Here is a 23,772-nt window from a genome sequence, read left to right as displayed (position 1 = left end):
AGGAATTGTTCTTCAGTGCCAAGGGTTAGGTGTTTTCACATGCTGCTCATTTTGTGGAATTCATTCTGTTTTCTTCTGTTACCTGTGGCAGGAGATTTTTCATCAGATCAGTCGCTGCAGAAAGGTCATCGAGTCCAGAGGACTTCCTCCAAAGATATTCATGCCTTGCCCCTCATTCCTAACCCAGTAGTATGTTTGGAAGCAGGAGACACGATCCTTTTCCAGCTTAGCATCAATTCCCACAGTGAGTGTTGCTGAGTCAGTGTGCTCTTTGCAGATTTATGTGCCCAGCCCTCTTTAGCGCAATGACTCCACGTTTGGTAGTACTGTATGTTTGAGTGCATTCCTTCACCTCCCTGTCTCTGTTGCACTCAGGGTATTCCAGAACTTTAGGCTCTGCCAGTGACTTAGCTGGTTGTTTTTACTTTTTGACTGGATTTCTGTAGGAGAGAGACAAAATTTTTCCCCTGTTAGAAAGCGTAGGTCTTTGTTGAGCAGTAGAAATGCAGTTACATAGTTCTTTGCCAGACCATTGTCAGCTATCGTAACTGAAGTGGGTCAGAGTTGCTGACACTGTGCCGAACTGTTCCCAGATCGTGCATCCAGCCATTACCCTGTTTATCAGAAGCAGCATCTATATAACAGCAACCCAAGCTGGGATTTTGGACCCTTCCGAAGGCTAGACCACCTCATCCAGGAGACTCACCTCAACGTCTCCTGGTAATATCTGGTGTGATTAATAGTGCATGTGTTATGGGCATGACTTTGAGTGAGTCTTGCACAGAATCAGTAGGTCCTTGGCAGTGAGCAGTATGTGAAAATGCCAAAGTTTGGTGTGTGTAAGTCCATGTATTTAATCTTCATCACAGCTGGAGGCTAAAGGAAGGTTGAATCAACCAGTGCCTGCCTGCCTTCTCCCTTTTAGGTTTGCCCATGTTTTCCTGGAGTCTGGGACATATGTTTTCAGGGATAAGACCATTCAGGAACACTTCCTGATTGTGACTGTGAATGAAGCAAATGTGGGCTGTGACCCCAGAAATGTGTCCTTCCAGCCCTCTTCTCTGTTCCAGCTGGCCAGACATGGGGTTTTGAAGCAACAGGATCTGAACTTAGCTCCTAACTGGGCTGCTATCACAGGTACAGCCAAAACACTGTGATGCCTACCTTGAACCTTGATGCTTAGCCACGACCTTTCTTGTACCTCTTTGGGTGTGTTTAAACAAGCATTTTGTTTGGAAACACCATCAAACCACTGGCTTTGTCAGTTTTAATCCCTTTCTCCTGTGGAGCTTCTCTTCCCAAAGTTCACTGCTCTCTAGCCAAGAACCTGCCTGTGTAGGAGCTCAAGGGGGGAGAGAGGGAAGGAGCAGTTGTGTTTCTCCCCACACCCTGCTTGAAGAATTCAAGTAATTGAGGGCTTTGTTTTCCTTGGCATGAAAGCAGAAAGTGCCAGTGTGTTTCCGTGAAAAACTAAGCTGAAATTAAATGCACCATTTAAAAGTTCACTAAAGGCTAAACACAAGGGCAATTAAGGTCTTTCCTCAAAGCCCTACCTCTGTGTAAGTGCTGTGCACGTACCAGTCCCTTGTCCATCAGTGAGAAGACAGTAAAGCAATAGAGAGGAAAGTGTGGCTTGCAAGCGTGATCCTTGGTTCTGTCACATTCAGCTACCAGTGCTGAAAACATTTTTCCTCCTTGCTTGCATGCACCAGATCAGCAAGGGGAGAAGCAGAAGCCCATGTAGTGAACATGAAAGTTGCTAAATGTTGCTTTGGTGTGGGAGGGAGAGTGTTTAGTAAAGTGTAAAAGGGAGACTGTGCTATTGATACACGCTGCTTCCTGTGTTTCTGACTTCTTGTCATCTCTCTTGGCTTCCCCAGTGGTCCTCTTTGTTCTGGGCTTCCTAATTGTGATGCTGACAACCCTGGCCATAGTGCTTCAGCCTGCTGTCCCCATCATTAGCCCCCTGAAGAGCTGGAAGCCACGATGGAGGAGCCTGGGCGAGCCACATGTCCCACCAGAGTACATCCTCCTTAAAGACAGGTAAGCCACCTTTGCATGGTGTAGGTATTAGGAGCTCAGACCTTGATAGTACAAAAGCATGTCCTATTGCATTTACTGACTCCCTCAGTCCCTGATGCTGGACTCCTTGCCAGCTTTAGAGTACACCGAGTTTCTAGCTTCACAGGGAGTTTCTTGGTATTACCCAGGAGTTCCCCACAAGTATTCCATCTCTCTTCCTGTGTAGTGTATGACAGCTCTGTTGTGTCTTCTGCACAGAGTACTATTGCCCAAGTTACCTGGCCTAGGCTTCCCCTGCATGTTTTGACTTCAAAATCTAGACAAGAAACCTATCCTTCTGCTTGAACTAGGCTGGTGATACTGCAGTATCTGATTTTACTGAGGAGAATGAGATGCTTTTCACTCTCTTCTGTCATTCCCTCTAGCCTTCAGTTCTATCAGATGGTGGGTCCTCATGCTTCTGGAGAAGGTGCTGGCTTTGCAGAGAAAGGAGCTACACGTAATGCAGGTGAAGCGCTGTGCCAACCCCAGGTGTTCTCCCGTTGGCTTCTTTCCACCTGCTCTCCGTTCTGTTGTCTTCTGTTAACTCCCTAGTACGCTATTTTGATACTTAACCAGAAATTTGTGCACGCATATGAGGTCATACAGGCGCTTTGACTGCTATGCACTCACATGTTTGCACACATTTACACCCCCGCACACACACACATTTCCATTCTAGGTTCATTTGATCTCTTCAGCTGGGGAGTGTAACCTCCTGTTATTGGGGTCAATTAGTGTTTTCTTCCTTAAGAGTTAGGAGAGTAAGTGGCCAGCCTTGAAAAGTCCTTTAAACCAACAGCGGGGTCAAATGACTAGTGGAGAAAATAAAGATCTTTAAAAATATTGTCTTGGGTTCTCTTCTTGGTCATTCTATTCTCTGAAGGCACTCATGGGCCTTGTTTGCCTTCTGGGGATGACCTCATCTTGGGAGTTTCAGGATGTTCACAGGGTACAGCAAGTCCAGAGCCCAGCAGATGGCACCGTCTAGTGATGCTGAGAACAGCTTACAGAGAAGTAGCATCCTGATGGTTTACTGGACAAGTTAGGAGTTGGTAGTAACGCTCTGTCATCCTCCCCCTCACTAAGGAACGAGACTTTCTCGTACATCTCTTGCTTCAGCCATTTTCCTTCTCCACAGTACACAAAATGCTGTTGCCTCCTATGGACAGGGAAATAAATTAATAGACTTGTGGCCGGTGGTTAAGTGTGAGACATACCTTGTGTTTCAGAAGACCGTTTTGCACTGCGAGTTCTGGAGGACTTCAGTGTTCGCACCCTGTACGATAAGCTGGAAGATCAGAATTTGCACCTGGCATCTCAGCTGGCAAAGCACAGGAGGGATGTGTTGGTGTTTTACAACGGAATCAGCCAGCAGGTTCAAAATCTCATGGTTAGTGTGAAGAAACAACTGAGGGAAAGGAGCCTTGGAACTGTGAAATTTGTAAAATAAATGGTTCCGCTGAAGTGGCAGTTTACTGAGGGATAGGTCTTACTCCTTTTGGTACCTTATTCTGGCATAAAATAGTTTCGCTAATCACTGTTTTGATATGAAAGACAGAATGTGGAATGGGTGGATTGTGAGGCTTTCAGAATATAATACTGCTGCTTTCTGTAAACAGAACATGGTGCAAGCACTGGACTCCGAAGGCCTGAAAATCTTCACCAGGCAAAGGATTTGTAGTCATAAACCTGCAGACAGCAGCGGGGCAGCAGTGGGCGTTGAACAATTCGATGAGCACGGTAGCAACAACTTTCAAGCAGGTGAGAGAACCAGAGTGCAGAGCAAGAGGGAAGCAGAGTGTAGGGGTGGCATCAGTGGAGCAGTTAAAAAAAGGCACGGCTCACACATGAGAAGGGATCCCGCAGGATCATGTCTTCCCGTGTTGTTGTTGTTCTGTAACAGCTGACAGCCTGTCTTCATGTGAGTTCAGTCAGAAGACAGGTCTATCAGCTTAGGAAGCACAGAGTTCTTTGGAAATGTTACAGCATGAGGCATCTTGAAACCATATAGTGGAATTTCCAAAGAAAAGTTCATGCTTTTGGTTTTGCTCTGGAGATAATTATAGTTCTTCACGTGGTTCTGTAGAAATCCATTTAAATTGCTTGTTGGGTTCATTAGGTGCTCCATGGCAAGAGGCGACAGAGTTAATGAAAACTCTGGAAATGCTGCTTGGGAATGCTCTGTACAAGAACGTAGCTGTGAAACAAGAGATGGAGCAGAAGGTCCAAGGACAGGATGTGGTGGCAGTTGTACCCTCACTGGGCAGCCTGGCCAGTGAAAATAAATCAGAAGTAGTGGAAGGGCAGGTGAGTTGCAGGTGTCTGTTGTTGGGCCATCTCTCACCTTTCTGCTAGTTTTTCCACTTGCCTATTTCTTTTAACTCTTGGACCCTTTTTATCCCACAGGATCATGAGCTGCCTCAGCAATATGAGCTCTTCAGCAGGAAAGATGCTTTTTTCAGCTTCCCTGGACATGAAGAACATGGTAAGGGTAGTGACTTGTGAGTGCCGTGAGTACTTTTCAGAGATCACAGTAGAAGGCTGATTCAGTGAAGTCTAGGTTAAGAAAGGGTATTTACGTTTGCTAACAAAGCAAATGTATAATTACTTTTTCCCATTTATGCTCTTTCTTACTTTCACATAAATTTTTTTGCTGAGGTGAACAACTGAAATTTCTCCAGTTCAAGAAAGCCTCTTCTGCCTCCTCTATTCCTCTGTAAGAGGGAAGTCAAGGAACTTTCGTTCCCACAGACACTTTACACCTATATATTAAGTGACGACAAGAGATTGAGTGTCATTATACTAATTGTATGCTAATGTGGGGATGTCAGGAAACATCTATATCATCAGTTCCGTGATCCTCACAGCCTCTTGGTAGGCATTCTCTCTGCTCAATACAGTATTACCTTGTGACAGCACGTATGTTGTAGTCATCCAGCCATGAAGAGCCTCTTCTTCTTTAGGCTTAAAAGTGTCCCTGTTTTTTTTCATCATGTTTAGATCTCCAGTTGGCTTATCTGACCGAGTTGGAGGTAGAGGGCCTGATAGCAGCTTCTCCACTTGCCAAGACTCTGTGTGAGATCAAGCAAGCTTTGGTGAATCTGCAGCAACCTTCAGACCTTGTTAATTCAGGTAACAAAACTATTGCAGTTCCTGTTTCCCTATAGTGGACAGGATATAAGATTACAAAATGGGGGAAGAGAAGTTGTCTCTCATCCTTGGTAAAACACACGCACAAATGTCTGCTTTTGAGCTGCAGGTCAGTAAAAAGAAGTCACCAGAAGGTCAATAAGGAGACCAAAGTGTTTGACTAATTTACGTGTGTAGACTTGTTTCCTTCTTTCTCTCAGCAAGTACTTACACAAACAGAGCATTTTTGATTCTTGGAAATTCATTTGTTAGAGCTTTTCTCTTCATCACAAAAGGTTTCTGGGGGAAATGTAATACAGCCAAGATTTGTAATCTTAGGGAGCAGTTTACCAGCAAGAGCATAAGGTGGCTGGTTCTCTTCATGTGCGCTTGTTTATAGCAGTAAACAAACAAAGAGTTAAAAGAAGCAGGATGTCTTCTGAACTGAATGTTTTCCTCGAGCTGTTGCTGAATTTTTAGACTGTAATGCTTAGAGTTTGAAATTATTAATGTGTGGTTTTGGAGTAATTAGGGGTGGATCATTTGCATTATTTTGAAATTCAGATACAGTGAGCTTTGTAAAGACCTGAACATGCTATCAACATGCACTATGCAGCTTGCCACGTACTCTGGAGTCACTGAATCTGTATAACGCGGGCAGCAGATCCTGTCCTGTTGGACTAGGCTGCCTTAGTGGTGGCATAGCAGTCCCTTGATGCTGTCCACTGAATTTGCATTCTGCTTTTGTTTTGAATTTCTGTAACAGACAGCAAACATCAAACAAGCATGGGGAGCTCAGACCTCTTCTGAGCTGCTGGATTCTTGGGCTACAAAAAGGGATGAAGCTCTGCTACTGGAAATAAAGAGGAGCTGCATTGCTGGGAGGATTGAAGAGACAGAAGAACTAGTTCGTCTTCTGCAAAGTAAAATAGCCACCAGCTCATTTCCTTGAGGAACCTAGCCGATCCTTGGCAATGGTTAAAGGTGGATTATGGGAGAGTGTGTGTGTCTCTGGACAGAGCTGCAGTACCTGAAGTATCAGAATAGATATGTATTTAGAGATGTACTTGGTCAAATATGTAATGAAGAATCCCTTTTCTGTTTGCTTAACCTGGTTGAAATACTTTCACACTTGCCTTGGATTATCAAGAATTTGTAGGCTTGAGAAGGAAGCTGATGTTCTTGACATTGTTTGCTACTTTTATAGTTTCGTTGTTAAGTCAGTAAAGCAGAAAAGATGTGAGGCATTAAGAGCCCCCACTTGCCAATGCATTCTGTATAGTCTTTCTGATCTCTGATACGAAGGATATTTGTGAGGGTTTTTCAAGTATAGTTTAAAGCCATCCTTCTAAGCCTTGCCCAGCGTCTTTATGTTGCCTGTGCATGTTTTCAGTATACTTATGTTGATCTCAGTAATGTCTGCTGGCAGAGACCTTGAAGGTTTCTAGAGATGTGATTTTTGAGCAAAGAGTACACTTAAGCTATTCCCTGTAGTGGTGAGTACAGGGATCAGTGTAGCTGCTGGTGTCCAGTGCTATGGGAGCCTGATCTTTAAACGGAAAATATCCTTCCTACCATTATTATTATTCTTTTGCTCTGTCTGTATGATGCCAAGAGAGCCTGGCTGTGAAGCACGCTTTGCTTCTGTGGAACAGGAGTGGAATCAGAACACCTTCTCCATCTCTTCCTGCGCAATATTCCTTATCTCCATGTGAACTGCAGCAACGTAAAATTTTCTTGACTGTAAGCCAGCACAGTACCTTGGCAATCCCCACAGGTAGGCTTCAGCCAGCTGGCTCCAATGGCAAAGCTTGTTCTCTTCTCATTGCAATATTTACTGAATTGCTTTTATGCGAAGAGCTTCGTGAATCCACGCCTTCCTGGTTCCTAGACACAAATCTGTCTTTGCTTCTTCTGCTTTTGCATAACCATAGTGGCTATTAAGAGAGTAAGACTTCAGTGCCCAGCAGCCAAGACAGAAGCTCTCAGGTTTTGCTTCCACTAACTGGTGTCTCTGGTGGATCCAGAGGAACTGCAAGGTCTTTTGCCCTCATCTGCTCATTTTGGTTGTTCCATGTTTTCTGAGCTTGCTCCCAGAAACAAGTGGTTTGTTTTGATTCCTTTGCAGCTTCACTTTGGGAGAACTTAGGAACTTGCTGACACTTTGAAGGGATTTTCCAAAACCAGGAGGATTTTAGGAAGCAAAACACGTACCTACAGGCAAACACTACAAAACACCTGTAGGCTGCTCTGTCTGTTCTAGAATATAGTAGTGAAAAAACTGTCATTGCTCTCCTCATTGTTTTCTTTTTTAGGTTATGAGCAGATATGTTTATAACAGTACTACGTGGAGGTAAACTTCTTCAGTGATTCTGTCCCTGTAATATCCACAGGGAAACATAGTACCCAGACAGGTGATAAAGTTATCTCTGTGACTTGTGGTTCCAGGTTATATTTGTAAAAGGCAGGGTGGAAGGCAGTAGTAAATAAAATTAGGTCGGTTTTTTAATTATTTTAACAGTTTTCCAATGAAAACAATTTTTTGTTTTAGATCAAAACAAAGACATGCATATGGAATTTTCCTAGAAGTTTTCTTTTTTCCCCACTGTGGTTTTCTTAACAAGTACACTTCAGTTTTAAGTAAACATGTTTGCGTTTCAAAATGGTTTGGGTCTTTTTTTCCCACACAACCAAAGAATATCAATGAAAAGACCAGAGTTTCACACAGTGTTTCTGTTCGTGCTCTGTTAATAGTTGGAAAGGGAAGAACAAATAAAAAGAGGAGTGGTGCACCCATTGTTTTTGTTCTACTTCTGAAGTATTTAATGTTGGTAGCTCTTTTTCTAGTGGTCTATGGAATCTTCTGGAAGTTTAGCACTGTCTGGAGTAGCTGTGAAGTCCCCTTACATTCAGAAGGGGGCCATTTTCCTGAGACCGCTGATAAGAGCGATCAAGTGCAGGGTCACTTAATTTGGAATTTGGAGAAGGGTCACAGGGCTGTTGGTTTTTCTTCGGTTGCTTTGACTTATGCCTCTCTTAACAGAAAATGAAAAGACCCTTTGCAACATTCAGTGTAAAGTTCAGCTTCTCTTGGAGAGCATCAAACGCTGCTGTGGCTGTGAGAAGGAAGGTATGGTTGAGTTCCCTGAAAAGGAACTCTTTGGTTTATGGCTGTGTGTGGCTCTGAGTTCTGAAATGAGCTGGGTAGTTTCAGCTGATTCTGTCTTCCAGTGTGAAACTGTCATCAAGCCTCCCAGTGTGTTCACAAAGCCAGACAATGTTCCTGATGGTGTTTGTCACAGTTACTGAGGCTGCCCTGGGCTGTGCTCATTATCTGGTTAATCCTTGCCTCTTCTACGTACACAGCTAGATACAGTGCTTTTAAGTGCTCTTAGAAGAAAAGGTCCAATGGAAATGGACCGATGAGGATTTCATTACTATGTCAACACAATGAAATGTGCTAACAACCCAGATCTACTGGTGGATTCTTCGCAGGTTCTCACACTCCGTCCTTGAATACAGTCATGTTAATTAAGCCTCTCAAATTGCCACTGACGAACATAACCATAATGGCTATCCACTGAATTCTCCTAGACCATAGCAAGTGCAGTGTATTATCCCGCAGCAAAAGAGGTTTGCACTGAGTTGGACGGCCTAATTTTTGCCTTGACTACAAGCATATGCATCAATGTAACTTGGCTGGCTGACCATTAGGATGAGAGGCAGATAATTATTTTGAGATGGTCCTGAATCATAGTACGCAACTAAAACGCACCCAGACTTTGGGCCGTTTTTTGGCTGTGTATTTCCTTGAGTTTAGTTGCCATAGCTCTTAGTAGCTTCCTGACCTGGATGACTTTGTGTTGCAGGTGAAATTGAACTGGCAGATGAGAATGACCAGGTGAAGAATTTGCTCCAGAACCAGGACCACTACACACCACAGCTCCTGGGTGAGAGAGTTTTGTGTACTACTCAAAGTCACATGTATGTAAATTTGCAAATCTCTGTATTGGAGATGCTTTTATTTTCCTTTGCAGCTAAAGAAATACCCCCACACAGGTGAAGATTGAAAGTTAAAGAGGATTTTCATTCTGGATTCCCAGCTTGAGCCTCTGAGCATCCTTAGCTCCACTCAGAGACAATAGGACCTAATGATGTTGAACATTTAGTGAAGACAGAGCTAAGATACCAGAAATTGGACACTGAAATTAAGGCTGCTTTTGAAAATTGTCTAGTGGAAGTCAGGATTGCCTCTGTGTAGGACAGAGATTTCTTCCTGATAGTCCCAGTTCTACCTCCAGGAACCAGGGTTTTCTTTCGAAAGTTTCTGGTTTTAATACCGGGCTTTTATCCCTCACTGGACACGAAGGTTTCCAAGAAGCTTTTTTTACACCACTGCTGAAAGATCACAGCATTGTCGCTCCAAAGTTCCTGGGCAGGTAGCCTGAAGTGGATGTTTCTGTGATCTTGTTCTCAAACATGAGTCAAGAGAATATGATATTAGTTCTACTCCTAGGGGAGGAATCAAAGCCTGAAGTAAAGAAGGAGGTTTTTAATTTATAGTCAAAATGGGAAATCTTTACTTCCAGAACTAAAAACCTAAAGCTAACTAAAGAAGAAAATGCTTGTTAATATCTTCCTATTGTGCGTGAAGTACTGGACTTGTAGATGACATAGTGTGTACCACAGAAGTACAGGAATTACATTTGATCTTCTCTTATCAGCTACTTTTTCTCTTCTCTCTGCAGCTAAATTGGGGAAGTGAGAAGATTCAAAAGTGTCACCTACCAGAGTGAAGTCCAGAAAATACGGCAAACAAGCAATCTCGCTTTTTGAAGTTCCATCCAAAGAAGGTGAGCCCTGACCTGAATGAAATTAATACTTACACTTTCTTTGGGTCCCCAGCACCTATCCATGAGTGCATTGCGTTTCTACTGGAGGTAAAAGGAGTCATGCACCACAGAGCAACATGAATTAAACTGTGGATTCTGCTTCCAAAGAAACTGGGAAACCGGCAAATGGAAGGAGTTGCTTGGTACTGAGTTTTGGAGACTATCTTTATACTTGTTGGTTTATTCCTGGATGAAACACTTAATTTGTTGGATTGTTTCCAGAAACCTGAAATAGTAAATGCCTCATTTCTATGAGAATAGTCTCACTGAGCTAGTTCATCAGTGAATCAGTTTGAAGCCAGGTACACGTTCAATAACTTTGCCAAATGAAGCCTTGCTCCTTGCAGACACTGGGCTTGCATGGTGAATCACAGAAATTGGCAGAAGGACAAGCTGCAGCCCCAGGTTAGTTCATCTTTAACTCAGTAGGTTTATTTCTGGAATTGCTGAAGTATTCAATTAGTAAGTCCTTAGTACTTTTATGTCAGCTTTTACTTGACCAGCTTCTATAAATAACTTTATAACTCCTCAGGCGGGTCATACCTCCATGGGATGGACTCTGTCCCTCTTTCCACATACCTGTTGAATCAGCAGCACAATGAGAAACATATCAAAACTGCATATAAAAATTTAGATAATCTTGCAAAAGCTGTAGATGAATGATTCTTCTTCAAGGTTCCCCTTAAAAAAAAAGGCTGTAAAACCGAATCAGTGAGAACATAACTTCTCTCTATTTCACATCTATCTTTTCCATTAAATTGAAGGAGGACATATGAGATTATGGAGACACCATGTTCCTCTGCTTCAAGTCCATTCAGTGTAACACTTGTTCTATGCGTGTCATTTGTCCTGACCTATGTTGATGCATACTTGAAATCCAGCAGGTAGCATCTCTTTTCTGTGAGATTTGCAGAAGTGCTAAGACATGTAATACTTTGACGATACAGGAACGGTCACCATAGATCACATTACTGACTCGCTGTGTTGTTGAGTGCAGTTGCAAAAGGCGTGAAGCAGTGGAGCTGCAAAATGAGATGGTGCTGATACTTGGGAAGTGCAAAAGTGGTGTCTGCTTTGGGTTTGTAGAGATCTAAAATTTGTTGGGGCACAGCGTTTTTGTAAGGTAGCATCAGAAATAACAGTTGCTTCACTGGGAAGTCTCTGTTTTCTCTTGAACTTACAGAATTCAGTCCTGCAAGAAGTCTGAGAAAATGAAAATCGGATGCTAGCTGCTAGCTTTTACTGGGAAAGAAAACAGATAACCCTGAAAGAGTAGCAGATAGACAAGATGACTTCATAAATTAAGCTGGACAAAATCTTGTCTTAAAGTAAGTCAGGTGTCCAGTCATTAGAAGAACTGGAAGAAACTGAGGAAGAGGAAACTTGTTTTTCCTCGTTACCTTGTACTGACTGGCAGTATTAGACCTGGAAAAAGGGGGACCTGCAAAATTCACTTATATCTATCAAAAGCAACAGGCATTGATTCCCAATCTCCCCCTCACCCATCTGTCAGCCAGTGTAAGTTCTGACAAATCAAAGCCCAAAATAGCAGAAAATATGCACTGTTCTCTGTGAGAAATCTGCTGCAGCCCATCACTCCTACACCTTTGAGCAACGAAGCAAACAACTCTATTTTGTAGTTCTAAAACCATACCAAGTGGTATGGTAAGAATACCTGTGCTATTCTTACTGGGAGAAAAGCCACTAATAAGCCTATTTCTTGGAGCAAATTTGCAAAGCCAAACATAGATAAAGTAATGAACCTGGCATTAAGAAAGCTGGTAGTTTCCAGGTGCCCAACTCTTACTAAATTCTACTGGAGAGCCATTGTGCGTAGGTCTGACAGGTTGGCCTTTGTAAATGGTGCCAGGGGAGGTACTAGCTGATAACTGGGTTGTGGTCAACAAGGAAGTCAACATGCTGTATAGGTTGAAGGCCTCTTCTAATGCTGGATGTTGAGGCCAGTCGCTTTTTGGCAGGTGTAAGAAACCATGTTTTCAAAAGCAGCTTGCCTGAAGCACCAAGCTCTTGAGGATTCACACACTGAGCTATACCGCAATGTTAGAAGGCAGGAAAGGTGAATTACCAGTGTCCTACGTGTTGATCCTGGGCTAACAGCTTTTTGGAAGACGGGCAGGTAATGAATGTGCTCACAAATGATACCAGGGGAGAGATCAGAGGAAAAAAGTGGATATTCGTGGTTTGGATTTACATTACAACATGCTGCAGAAGTTAGAAATGTGAACTATAAAAACACATGGTTCTCTCCTATTATTTGCTACTGTGCAGTTGGATTTACTCCACTTACATGAAATTTTGATATTTTGCTGTAAATGAGGTCAGGACCTGTGGGGGTTTTTTTGGTCTCGTCAGAGAAGCCAGTGTTAATTTTTTTTCTTCTAGCAAAAGAAATGTTGTACACTAGGCAAACAGTCATTGAACTCTCTTCTGGAGAAATAATTTTAAATTTCAGACGTGTTATTTGATCTCTAGTAAGTCCGTCAGCAAATGTCCCCCATCAATGATTTACCACCCTAAGGAGTTTTCCTGCAGTGTATTTACCTGTGCTTCGTAGGTCAGCAGTAACTAAGAATGAGGAAGACTTTGTAGTGTTATAAATCCTTTGCTTACCTTGGCTTCTCCACCCTCTCTTAGCAAACTGCAGTTCCAAAACTCTTAGCTAAGCTCAGAAAGGAAGTATTCACGCAGCAGAATTACTCCCCTCGGGTTTTATTCTTTTGTGAACTTTTTTTTCTTCCCACCTGCCATGTTCACCTTCTGGACTGGGAGGAAATTTGAGACTGGGTTGTGTAGATCCTGGACTCAAGGAGAAACTCACCTTGTGGAAGAGTTTAATCTCAGCAACAAACAAGCTGGATCCAGCTGCAATCTGAACAGGAGGCTGTGCAGCCAAGCGGCTACTTCCCCTTGGAGTTACTATTCGTACTTCGTTGGGTGGTGCTGAGGGGGAGCAGGGAGCAGTTCTGCACCCCGGTTGACCTGCCCTGGCGTGTACCCTGTAAAGAAAGCTCAGCTAGTGCTGGCCAGCTGTGAACCGGGAGGAGATCTGTCTTGGGAACATTCTGTCTGTTCGGGATGTAATAAACTTTCCTAAAAAGTAGCTCATAGCTGGCTATTCCAGACAGAAATATAGAGTAATTCAAGCCTAATCTAGCAGAGCTGATTTGAGCCCTCTGGGAATTTAAAGCAAAATTAATTGCAGCTGCAATGAAGAGAATAGACTGGTTCTAGCCTGGGCTGTGCTGCTCCCAGCATGGCAAAGGAATGGAGCGAGTTAAGACAGAGAAAACCCTACACATTTCCCAGAATGACTGACCTGGATGCCTGAAATGAAATACCAATACAACAGCATTGTGCTTCTGACCTCAACATGAGGACTTGCATATGTAAATAGGGAAGTTGCTACAAGTAGCTGCTTTCTCTGGTTCTGCTGGTAAATAATTTGGGGTAAATCTGTTCATGTTTGTGCTTTGGGAATCTTTCGAACCTTGGTGGAAAGTTGGAGCTGAGGTTGTTTGGAGTATTAGCCTAGGTTTATGCTCTCCTTTCTCCACATCTGTTTTTTAGATAAAAGGAGCCAGCTGACAGCATTACATCAGCTTGCTTCTCCAAGTCTTGGAGGAATTCAGGTCTCCGATTCTAGAAAGCATATGGACCTCCTTAGATGAAAGGCCCAGTGCAGAGTAATACTGTAAGTTAGCAGCCTCTCCACCAGCACATCCAATGAATATTTCTTTGTGTGACAATATGTTAACTTTCAGAACTAATAAAAAGGCTGATTTTGAGCCCTTTTAGATCACAGGCACCTTACTTATGTACCAGGAAGAAACAGATCAATTTTCCTGGGATAAAATCCCTGTCTGGACTTCAGTTATTGTCTGTTACAATCCCATAGGACATTACATTTGAAATTTACTTTCCCCTTAAGTCATTCTTTTGGGGTGACTTTATTTTCTGGGGGGGGAAAAAACCCCACCAAAATAAAACCCTGCATGGGGGGGGAAAAGAAGGTTTTCATGGATAGGAGGTTTGGTTTACTAGGGACAGTGAAGATGGTCAAACAAAGTGATCAAACTGGATCCAGGAGAAGTTACTAAATTGCTGCAATTTAGGAGCTGGCACGTGGAGACTGGAATGGTCTGAGAGAATATCCCTGAACTGTCTTTTTTGGCCTGTCTGTGTATTCTGTTGTTTAAAGTAATAACGTGACTCTCCTGCTAGCACTCGTTGTGACCAAGGGAGTTTTTGCAAAAGCTTTTGCTTTCTCCAAGTTGTTTTCTGCAGGTTTTATTGTGATCTTTGTCATCTGTTGCTCTGTACTTCTTGGCCCAGCTTTGGCTGTTGCCTTTGTTCAGGGTTGCATGGTCTTGCCCTTACATTTCTTGTCTTGATACGGCAGTACTGAAATTCTGGAATTCTCCTCTCACAAACCAGCCTTTTTTTTCTTTAAGAAAGGAGAAGGCTGCAGGGAACTACTGCTGTAGGCATCTTTAAAATTAAAAATAGCTGTATGTGTATTTTTCTTCCTCTGTCACGTAACTGTAGTGCTTCTGCATGGCTGCTTCTTCCTCCCAGCCTTTCCTACAGGCAGGTAGCAGAACCAAGCTCAAAATCAGATGCAAAGCACTGCTGTGAGTGGTATCTGAACTTTAACTCTCCCTGCTCCCCGACTCTTTGGCACCACTTTTGTCCCCAGAAGTAAAGGTAGCTTCTTCAGGCTATTGGGCTTTCTGCTTTGGGGGAATTTCCTACTCCTTGTCTTGTGGATCTTATCTACCCTCTTACTCAACAAACTCTGGTTTTTATTTGTGCAGAACTTCTGATACACTGCTGAGCTGTTTCACATAGTCCATTTATTCAGCACAACTTTGCATTCTTCCCATCCGTCTATCCTTCTCCCTGTCTTTAGTGCTATGGTGATTCTGCTAAGTGCAATTCTACGGTTTGTTTAGGATTCGCAGATCAGGACTGTTCCCATTTAAGTGCACACTCTTTGATTTGCAGACCACTCAGAGTGCCAGGGAAGTCACTGAGATTTTGACTTCATGCCTGGAAAACAGGCCTAGAGACCGGGTGAGATATACCAGGAATTCTACTGGAAGTAAATTTACTCACATGATAAATGATACTGTTAATGGGATTTTCATCAGCAGTGAACCATTCAGAGAGGTTACAGAAGGATAACTCAATTCTCTCCTTTACTTTTCGTACATCTCCCCACATTTCATGTCACTTCCATGTGTTTGTGTCTCCCTCTGTTGTTCTGTATTTTCCTAATTCAGATCTGCTTGTCAGCTTCTTACTGTAGTTATCTTAGTTTCTGAGTGATTCTTTCTGTTGTTTAAAATCTGTGAATCATTACTATCAGTTTAGTGTGATAAAACTGATGTTCCATATTCTCTCCCTAAGCCTCTGATTGTAATACAGGAGGCAGACAGTGAAGTGTCACATACTTATGTGAGTCATTTTGCTTCGTTTACTTCCCCGCTTCATGTACAGTCTTCATGTCCGCCAGCTGTAGCTGTGAAGGATTCTCCTATGCTGCTGGAACTTCACCTCTGCTGACTCAGCCAGCGTGACAGGGAGGGATCAGAGAGATGTCAAGCCTGGGGCAGCAGTAGTATGTGGAGGTGAGAGGATCTGCTGGTACCAGCAGAGAAGAGAGAGCACAACCTATCTGCAAATGCAGTCTCTGCTCCTTCCATGCTGGCACCAGCGCATTCTCCTTACTCGGGTTCAGGCTGGTGCCGGCATTTTCTTCTTTTTTTTTTTTTCTTTTTTTTTTTTGTTTCACACAAAATCATTTCTTTTTCAACATAGTTAAAACAAAGGTCACACGGGCTCTTACAGCAGAGGGACACCTGTTAGTGGGAGCCTTTTCAAAGGCAGGGCTTTGAGCTGTGTCCGCATTCTGTCCCTGGCACAGAAAGGCCAGAAGGCACAATTACATGGGAGTCTTTCAGTATGCTGTTGGCCAGTGTGTTATTGAGACCAGCCTGCCTCACATAATGCAGACTTAACAGAAGGCCAATGTTTCTAGGGCAAAGAACAGCTAAGGGAGAGATTCTTAAGGAAAGGAGAGAAGTTTCTTATCTAGAAAATTAATTCTTGTTTGGAACTGTATTTTCCTTTCAGCCAGGGACTGTTCTAGGTGTTCAGATCTTTTCACAAAGATAGATATGGTGTATTTCCTTCCTATTCAATCACTTGTGCAGCAGCCTGATCCTGTAAATCCTTTGCTCAAGTAGGTATTGTAGCCATGCAAGATTTTCAAAACTCTGCTGTGCAATTTTTTTGCCACCAAACTGCAGATCCATGGCAAATCTTCACGGTTTTCAGGTATGTTCTTGAATTCACAAAATAGCATACAGTGATGCTTCATGCAAGGCCAAGCAGAAATTCTAGAGGAATGTGGCTACAGAAGCTTTAGTGCTACCTATGAAGGAAAATTGGAATAGTTTCTGAGAGTGTAAAGCAAACTGATGTACTGGTCTAAATAAGGCCAGCAGCAGAGATTGTTGAAGCACTGTGTGTAGGTATCAGCTGCTCCATTGGAAAGCCTGATCTAGGATGGTGAAGCAGTCTTACAGAGCTTCAGACCTGGCAGACTGACAGCATAGGAATTTTCTGCTTCAGAGGCTAGGCTTGTACAGAACAATGTGGTTTTTCTTGTAGTTGCATACCCCAAAAAGTTGTCTTGTTTTCCAGTTTTACGAGAGTGGTGGCTGGAGAAGTATGGAGACTATGTAGGGCTGGAACAGTGGGACAGAGCAAAAGTGCTGTATGACTGAAGAATTCATAGGTTGGGAAAATAAATAATGCAGTGCAATCATTTCCAATATTTTTATCATCAAGATACTTTCATGTTAGGACATTTCTTGCCTGCTGACAGTAGGTGACTGGTAAAGTACCCTTTGCTTTTCCCATTGAGATTGGAACGAGATTGGGCCAGATTGTTGTTCAACTAACAGCGTGGTTCCATTACAATGTACAAAAGGGCCATTTGCAGACTCTTGGGGTGAAATTGGGAGGAACAGCAGAGGCTCAGCAATAGTTGAGTTGTGTCTGAGGCTTCAAGTCCATGCTGTTTGTATCATAGTTGTTACAAAATCACTATTTTTCTTTGTGTTTAAAAAAGGATTGGTTAAGTTGAACAGACCTCAGGTACCATGACAGCACATGGATTTTTCAGCTTTCAAGGGTGAGATTTCATAGTTGTCAAAAACACTTCATTCAGCAGAGAAATCTGTTACCATTTTTAGTGGGTTTTTTTATCTTTTCTGCCTATTTTACACCTAATTATATGTCCTGAAGACTATTTATCACGTTCATCTTTGTTCACACTGGATATAAAAGCCTATCTTTCTTCAGTTAATAACCTGGATGTTTTAGGAGTATAAAATACTGAAATGTATCTGTTCCAAAGCGTGTGTATTTAGCAAAACAGATCACTGAGAAACTTGCCTGTGTGCCGAGGTGGCACACAGCAGCTGTGCACCCTCTCGTCAGCAGGCATTGAGCACAGCTGTGCAGGGCCATTTTCTCCTGCTGTACGTCTGAGTAGGCAAGGAATATTTGCCCGTCATGTCGAAGTTGTGCTTTTTGAGCTGCATTTGTGGTAAGTCCTCAGGCAGGACTTGGGGGGGTTTGGGGAGGACCGGTGGCAGAGCTCCTGTGGTGAGCTAAGGCTGCGCTTCACCTCAGGGAGGGCCTGGTGAGGGACCGGCTGTGGTTCCTGTCAGCCTGGGGCCCTTGTTTCTGTGCCTACCCCTGAATGCAGGGAAAAATGGCCTTTACCCGTGACTAACACCAGCTGCAGGCAGCCACCAGGCAGCTGCACCCGTGGGGATCCTGGGATTCAGGATATTTTCCTTGGAAGAGCTGTGGCTTTGCCAGGCTCCCCAGTGGCTCAGCTCCTGGAGGTGGGGTACCTTGCTGTTCTTAAACCTTTAGCAGTTATGTTTTTAAGCTCGCTTTCACAGAGATCTTGTTGGAGGTCTTGTTGTCATCCTGGTTTTCAAGAAGCAGAACAATGCTTTCTCTCGTTTGTTTTAGATTTTTGGTTGAAATTTGTACAAAACACAGGACAGAAGAAATCAGTCTTCTAGTCTTTTCAGCAAGAATGGTGGCCTGTTGCAATTTGTTTTCGAATTAAAGTGGCATTAGTTGAAAAACATAGTGGTGTTTTAGAGTAGGTTGTTAAATAAAAGACATAGCAAACCCCCAAAACTGTTTAGAACTGCTTTGCTATGCGGGTCTGCTAGAAAATTCATGTTTGTCCTTAAATCCAACATACTGCGTTGCTCTGACTGGGCTAGTGGGCTTTCTGTTTGAAATTCCTAGCAAAACACTACAAATGCTTTAGCAGCACCAAACCAGCTAAAGTTGATTCCACTTGAGCTTTGTTTCCTAAATAGCATGCTTAGTAATGTAAGCATTTAAATGGTGCCAAATGAGTTTTGAAGATAGCATCTCGCAGGTAACAAATGGTAGCTCATGTTGCTGTGGTGATTATGGTTAATCCAGAGAATCTGCTAGGTAGAGAAGCGCTGGAGGTAAATATCTTTCAATCTAGCATTTCTGTGTTTATTTGGCTTTCATTTATGGCCTCAAATTTTGCACCTTCAAATTAAACCTCTTCCTTCAGCAGAAAAATAAACTGCACTTCACAGTGTGGAGTTGATGGAAAGTCTGAGCAAGAAACTGAATGTCATTATGAATGCAAACTACATTGTGCTTTCTGGTGCTATTACCTGGAATTAGATGGATCAAGTGATTATGGGGTGTGCAGCGCTGCCAGAAAATATCTGCTCCCGGGGTGTCTTTCACACTGGTGGGTCTGGACTAGTTTTTCACTCATTGCAAAATAACGTTTTGGAAAAAGTTCATGAACTGACCTAGTTAAAGCAGGTGTAATAAGGCATGACTTAGAAGAGCGTGTTTTTCCTCTATGAAAATCTCTAGTATTAGAAGAAATTAATGCAGCCAGCTTAACAATGACTTAGCAATTTTGTCAGAGGATGGGGCTGGAACAACTCATTGGGGTCTCTGTAAATCAGGATGCCCTAGATTGTGTAATGCTAAGGAAATTTCTGAGACTATGTCAAGGCCCAAGAGTGGCACCATAATCATGCTCTGTAAGTGCAATGTTGTCTCTTACATAGGCGTTTATGTGATTTTACTGTGCTACATCACAGATCTGCAGTAGGGCCCTTTGGAATTCGTTACCCCCATGAGCAGCCAGCCCAGCATTCTTTGTGTGGTGGTGCACCAGCAGTAATCTCTTGAATTACAGGAATAAATGAACTGTGAGTTGGGTGTGTCTTTCTAGCATCGTTGTGATCATTTCTATTTTCAGTAAGTGTTGATACTGTAGTGAGAACAGCAGTTGTCTGCAAATGTTTGTGGGAGAAGATTAATTTCTGTGTTTTCCTTCCTCTTCTAGTAGAGATACACGTGAGCCAGCGGTGTCATGGTGTCTGCTGAAGAGGTTCTTTGCACTAGAAGCAGTGCTGCCAGAAAAGGTAATAAGAACAATTTTCAGTGTGTAATTTGGCTACAGTTTTTGTTTCCAAATGTGAAGCCTGTCTATGAGTTAATAACAGTGAAGGCACTCTCCACCTCATAGGAATAAAAGTCTTCACTGTACCCCTCCAGTCTTCACTGAAATCTCAACATCGCAAGCTCTCTTAAACAGTTCTTCAGCTCTTGCATCATATTACATAGTTAAAAACGTAATACTGAGAATTCCTAGTTGTTAATCATTTTGAAGGGAATGTACTCTACATATAGTCGTCACTGAAAAGGCTACATACTACACTTAGATATTACATTAGATATTCTGCTACTGCCAAAATCAGTTTTGTATTTGAGCATAAGGGAAAATTCAGACCTGCCACACATAAGAACTTTAGCTTTTACACAGTTATGGTAGAAGGTAGGTATTATTATTTGTTACTGTCTTGAAACGTGATTAACGTCAAGACAAAATGCTCATAACCCTGCCTTGTTCAAAATCTGTGTGTTAGGAAGGATGATATAAAATCCTGCTAACTATAGTATGAAGTCTTGTTATGGATAAACTTTTGAGCAACATACTACTAGAGCCAAAACACAGACCTTACAGCAGAAAAACTAGTACAATTTGCCTGCCTACGTAGATTTTACATACTGCATTGCACAGCAGTTTTTGCCAGCTTTAAATTCTCCCTTTCTCCTTCGCTGTGGAGTAGCACTTTGCCTTAAGCCACCTCTCCCTTTTCATTTTGTTTGCCTCTTGACCAGAATGCAGTAATTCTCTAGTAACATAGCAGGTAAAAGGGGAAAGGTGTTAGGGTTTTTTGAAGGTGGGAGGGTGAGATGGTGAGAGCTAGTTTAAACTAGAGAAAACTGTGCAAAGAAGCTAAAGGAGGTAAAGGAAAGCTGTGAAGTTCAGTGTAATCAGTAGGGACATCTGACCTGTCTAGTCTGGCTGAGGCTGGAGCAAGAAAGCACAGTTTTGTGTTAAAGAAAGATTTCTCAGTTTATGAGGTAGTAAATTAACTCTTGGCATGCTTACAACATAGTTATAGGCAGAAAAGAAACAGCCTGCTTGAAGGAATATTAACTTACAGTTCAGAATCTGCTTCTCTGCTTTGCCTATCTCAAGTTATTGCTACTTGACTGAGGGAGAGCGGTGCTTATTCCTGTTGAGGCTGCAGAACTGACTAAAGGAAGTTACAAGTAAAAACTGAGTGGAGGAATTGTGTTTTATTTTTGTTTTAGTACTGAGCACAGAAGTATTTCTCGTCATCCATGGCTATGGTCCCTACATGTTTCCTCACCCTCAAATGATAATAATGATAACGATGGTATGCCTGTATTGCTAAGAAACCTACACAAGGTTGAAGGCTCCTTGCCGTAAAGACCGTGCAAAGCTAAATGAAAAACCAGTACATAGACCTGACCAGGAAAGTAAATTAGCTTCCTTCCTAGCTATGCTATAAAGAGTTTGCCAGCTCAGTTTTTCCAATTCTGGATCATAGTGTGAGTATTCTGCCCAAATTTGGAATTTAACTGAATGTTTATAACATTTTTTATTTGGGAGCCACTAGAACATGAAGATGCCATGCCATGCCATGGTGAATACCTTTAACCTGTTCACAAATAGGGTACAAAACAGATTAAATTGAATAAATGATGCAGCACTATGTGCAAGAACTGATGTGTGATATTGCCACTTAAAAACCCATTGTGAGATTGGAGGGAAGATGCCTGTGTGTGTATTTGAGTTCCTTCGGTTTGAACGGGATTGTACCACCTTTACACTTTTCCTTGTGAATAGACTTAACATTGTTTGATGTTAACATCAGCAGTGTTCTCTGACTTTATTGGGTTAAATGAGGCCCGTCTCTGAGGATAGTTTCACATTTGCTTGCATCAGATGCCATAACCTCATGCCTTAGTTAGATGTTGATGGAGGATGGTTTTATTTTACTGAACCGGGAGGTCATACCTGCTGTTTCCCCCACATGCTGTTATGCAATGACCTGTCTTGGCCTATGCAGTAATTCCCAGCCTTACTAGTTCTGACAAACATTAAACATGCCAGTGAGCAAATGTAGGATTCATTCTTTCCGTGCCTATGGCCTTTTTGTCCGTTTTGGCTTAATGGTTTTGAGATCTTTTGTAATATTGGAAAGTGTCTTAGATTTAGAAACAGTGAATCTGTCTTTAGGCATTCATGGGCTTTGCCCTTCTTGGAAATGATGTTAATCTTTTGATTTCTTAACTTGTCTTTTCAGTTGCTTTGCAAACATCTGATTTGGACTTTCTGCTCAGGCATTGATACAGTAAAACAGATTGCAAAGTACATCTTGTCCTCTCAAAGAAAATGTTGCTGTGATGGAGTCACAGGCAGCCAAATTATAGAGCGGTTAGGTTGCATACTACTCTTCACCTCTGCAGAGGGCTTTGAATTAAAGCGACATTTGAAATGCAAAGGACCATTTGTTGGCAACTCTAGTTAAAAGCAAAACTAACCCTACAGGTACAAGAGCAAACTATTTCAGAATTATTTGCTGGTTTTGAGGTTTTTGCTCCAGACCATCAGCTGCCTTTGGTTGGTTGGGTTTTTTTGTTGTTACTGATCTTCTAGGTGGCTTTTTTTCCCTAAAATGATTATACATGCATATATGATGCTGCAATTCCTCCCCACTCACTTTTGCACAGGGACATGGAGACATACGTTTGCTAGTTTTCCAGATATGCTATGACAGAATTCTTTTGCTCTTCTCTCAGGAGCATATGTTGATGCTAAAATGGATGCATCACATCCATCTTTAAAGTTTTCCTCTCAAAACTACTCCCCCCCCCGCTGTTGAGTTTTCTCCAGCTTGCATTACTTTGTTTCCTCCTGATTTCTTTATTTGACTCTCCTTCAAGCCAAGGACAAGAGTAATGTTCCTAGAAAAATAACGAAGTAGCTGGATTAGCTTCCAGTGTCAGAGCTGCAACACTGTCACTTGGCCTTGAGATCCTGGAAAATTCCTGGTCTGTAGCTCTGTGGTTTTGTCAGTTTTGTTTCCTGTGTTGTGAGATTCTGAGATTCTGTGTGTACAATTTCATGAGTATGTTTTTGTTTTGCATTAGCAGCAAAGTGGTATGTTGACTGTGAATGTAGTCAGAGGTGCTGAGGTACTCCCAGTAACAGAGGGAGGCCAGAAACAAAACTGCAGAGGCCGGCAGTGTTGAGAGATAGTACTTTCCTGTTCATCCAGAGGGATGTGTTTATGAGATGATAACTATCAGAAGTTAGAGCACAACAAGAGAAATTTCTTGTTGTAGGAATTTGTTGTAGATTTGGTCTCCCATGGGAGAAAATAGACTCGTTACTCTCTAGGTGGTTTTGCAGAGCTACCACTGCAGTTCTCAGAGCTTTTAGAGTCTTGTATGTTCTGTGAGTGAACAACCTGTCCAGTTATCTTTCCCACAAGTTTTTTCAAGGAAATGCATTTTGCATTTGACATAAACCAAAAGTAGCCATATTCTTTCCTGGTTCTGTGCAGTTACTGCCCCCACATTGTGGAAAACCTGCTCCCCCTTTTCTTTCCCCTTCCTGTCTATATTTAAACATGTCATTTTGGCTCAGTACTGCAAATCTGTAGATGGTGGAAAGGGGGTTATGTTGCTCGCCTGTATAACTTCTCCTCATATTTTTCCTATCTTTCAAGCAGAAGACAAAACAAATCAGTCCTGACTACTGACAAATGACAAGGTGTTGAAACGAGTCAGCTTGGCACCTCACATACTTGTTGGTGTGTTAGAGGGTTGCATTACCAAGTGATAAGCAGCACATATATCTGGAATTTGGACTCACCCATTGTTTACATGTATTATTTTTTGTTGCTCTTCCTTCTTCCTTTGTAATTCTTCATGTCTATACGTGCAAAACACTGATATCCAGTATGACTGATAGTGTAATACCCAACCAGGTATTAACAAGAGGAGTTTTGAGGAGGGAGGCTCACAAAATGCAAAGTAGCTCCTAGTACATAAGGGTGTGGACTTTTGGAAGCAGGCAAGCTTTAGACTCGAAAATGCTCTTCTCTTTCCCCTCCCTCAGTTCTTCTCTTAGTTTGTTTCTCATTGGTAATCCCTCTTGCTGTTTGTTGCAACAGTTCTCTTT

The 23,772-nt window shown here is 42.4% G+C and overlaps 2 protein-coding genes across 2 annotated transcripts in view; both read left to right on the top strand.

The window, feature by feature from the left end:
- LOC129196231 (zonadhesin-like) overlaps nucleotides 1-1,043 on the top strand; it is a 51,509-nt gene extending 50,466 nt beyond the window's left edge. The window contains exons 67-68 of the mRNA XM_054803373.1: nucleotides 594-720; nucleotides 926-1,043. Coding sequence (XP_054659348.1) covers nucleotides 594-683 — 90 coding nt within the window. The 3' untranslated portion in view covers nucleotides 684-720; nucleotides 926-1,043. The remainder of the gene's footprint in view (nucleotides 1-593; nucleotides 721-925) is intronic.
- Nucleotides 747-23,772, top strand: part of LOC129196030 (uncharacterized) — a 64,919-nt gene continuing 41,893 nt past the window's right edge. Inside the window, exons 1-13 of the mRNA XM_054802836.1 lie at nucleotides 747-769; nucleotides 926-1,137; nucleotides 1,881-2,043; nucleotides 2,448-2,530; nucleotides 3,294-3,454; nucleotides 3,684-3,825; nucleotides 4,184-4,371; nucleotides 4,471-4,549; nucleotides 5,065-5,196; nucleotides 8,237-8,323; nucleotides 9,063-9,143; nucleotides 9,942-10,046; nucleotides 19,552-19,630. Coding sequence (XP_054658811.1) covers nucleotides 747-769; nucleotides 926-1,137; nucleotides 1,881-2,043; nucleotides 2,448-2,530; nucleotides 3,294-3,454; nucleotides 3,684-3,825; nucleotides 4,184-4,371; nucleotides 4,471-4,549; nucleotides 5,065-5,196; nucleotides 8,237-8,323; nucleotides 9,063-9,143; nucleotides 9,942-9,958 — 1,368 coding nt within the window. The 3' untranslated portion in view covers nucleotides 9,959-10,046; nucleotides 19,552-19,630. The remainder of the gene's footprint in view (nucleotides 770-925; nucleotides 1,138-1,880; nucleotides 2,044-2,447; nucleotides 2,531-3,293; nucleotides 3,455-3,683; nucleotides 3,826-4,183; nucleotides 4,372-4,470; nucleotides 4,550-5,064; nucleotides 5,197-8,236; nucleotides 8,324-9,062; nucleotides 9,144-9,941; nucleotides 10,047-19,551; nucleotides 19,631-23,772) is intronic.

This window comes from Grus americana, chromosome 24, assembly GCF_028858705.1.
Source record: "Grus americana isolate bGruAme1 chromosome 24, bGruAme1.mat, whole genome shotgun sequence".
Taxonomy (NCBI): Eukaryota; Metazoa; Chordata; class Aves; order Gruiformes; family Gruidae; genus Grus; species Grus americana.
This window is presented reverse-complemented; position numbering and strand designations above follow the sequence as displayed.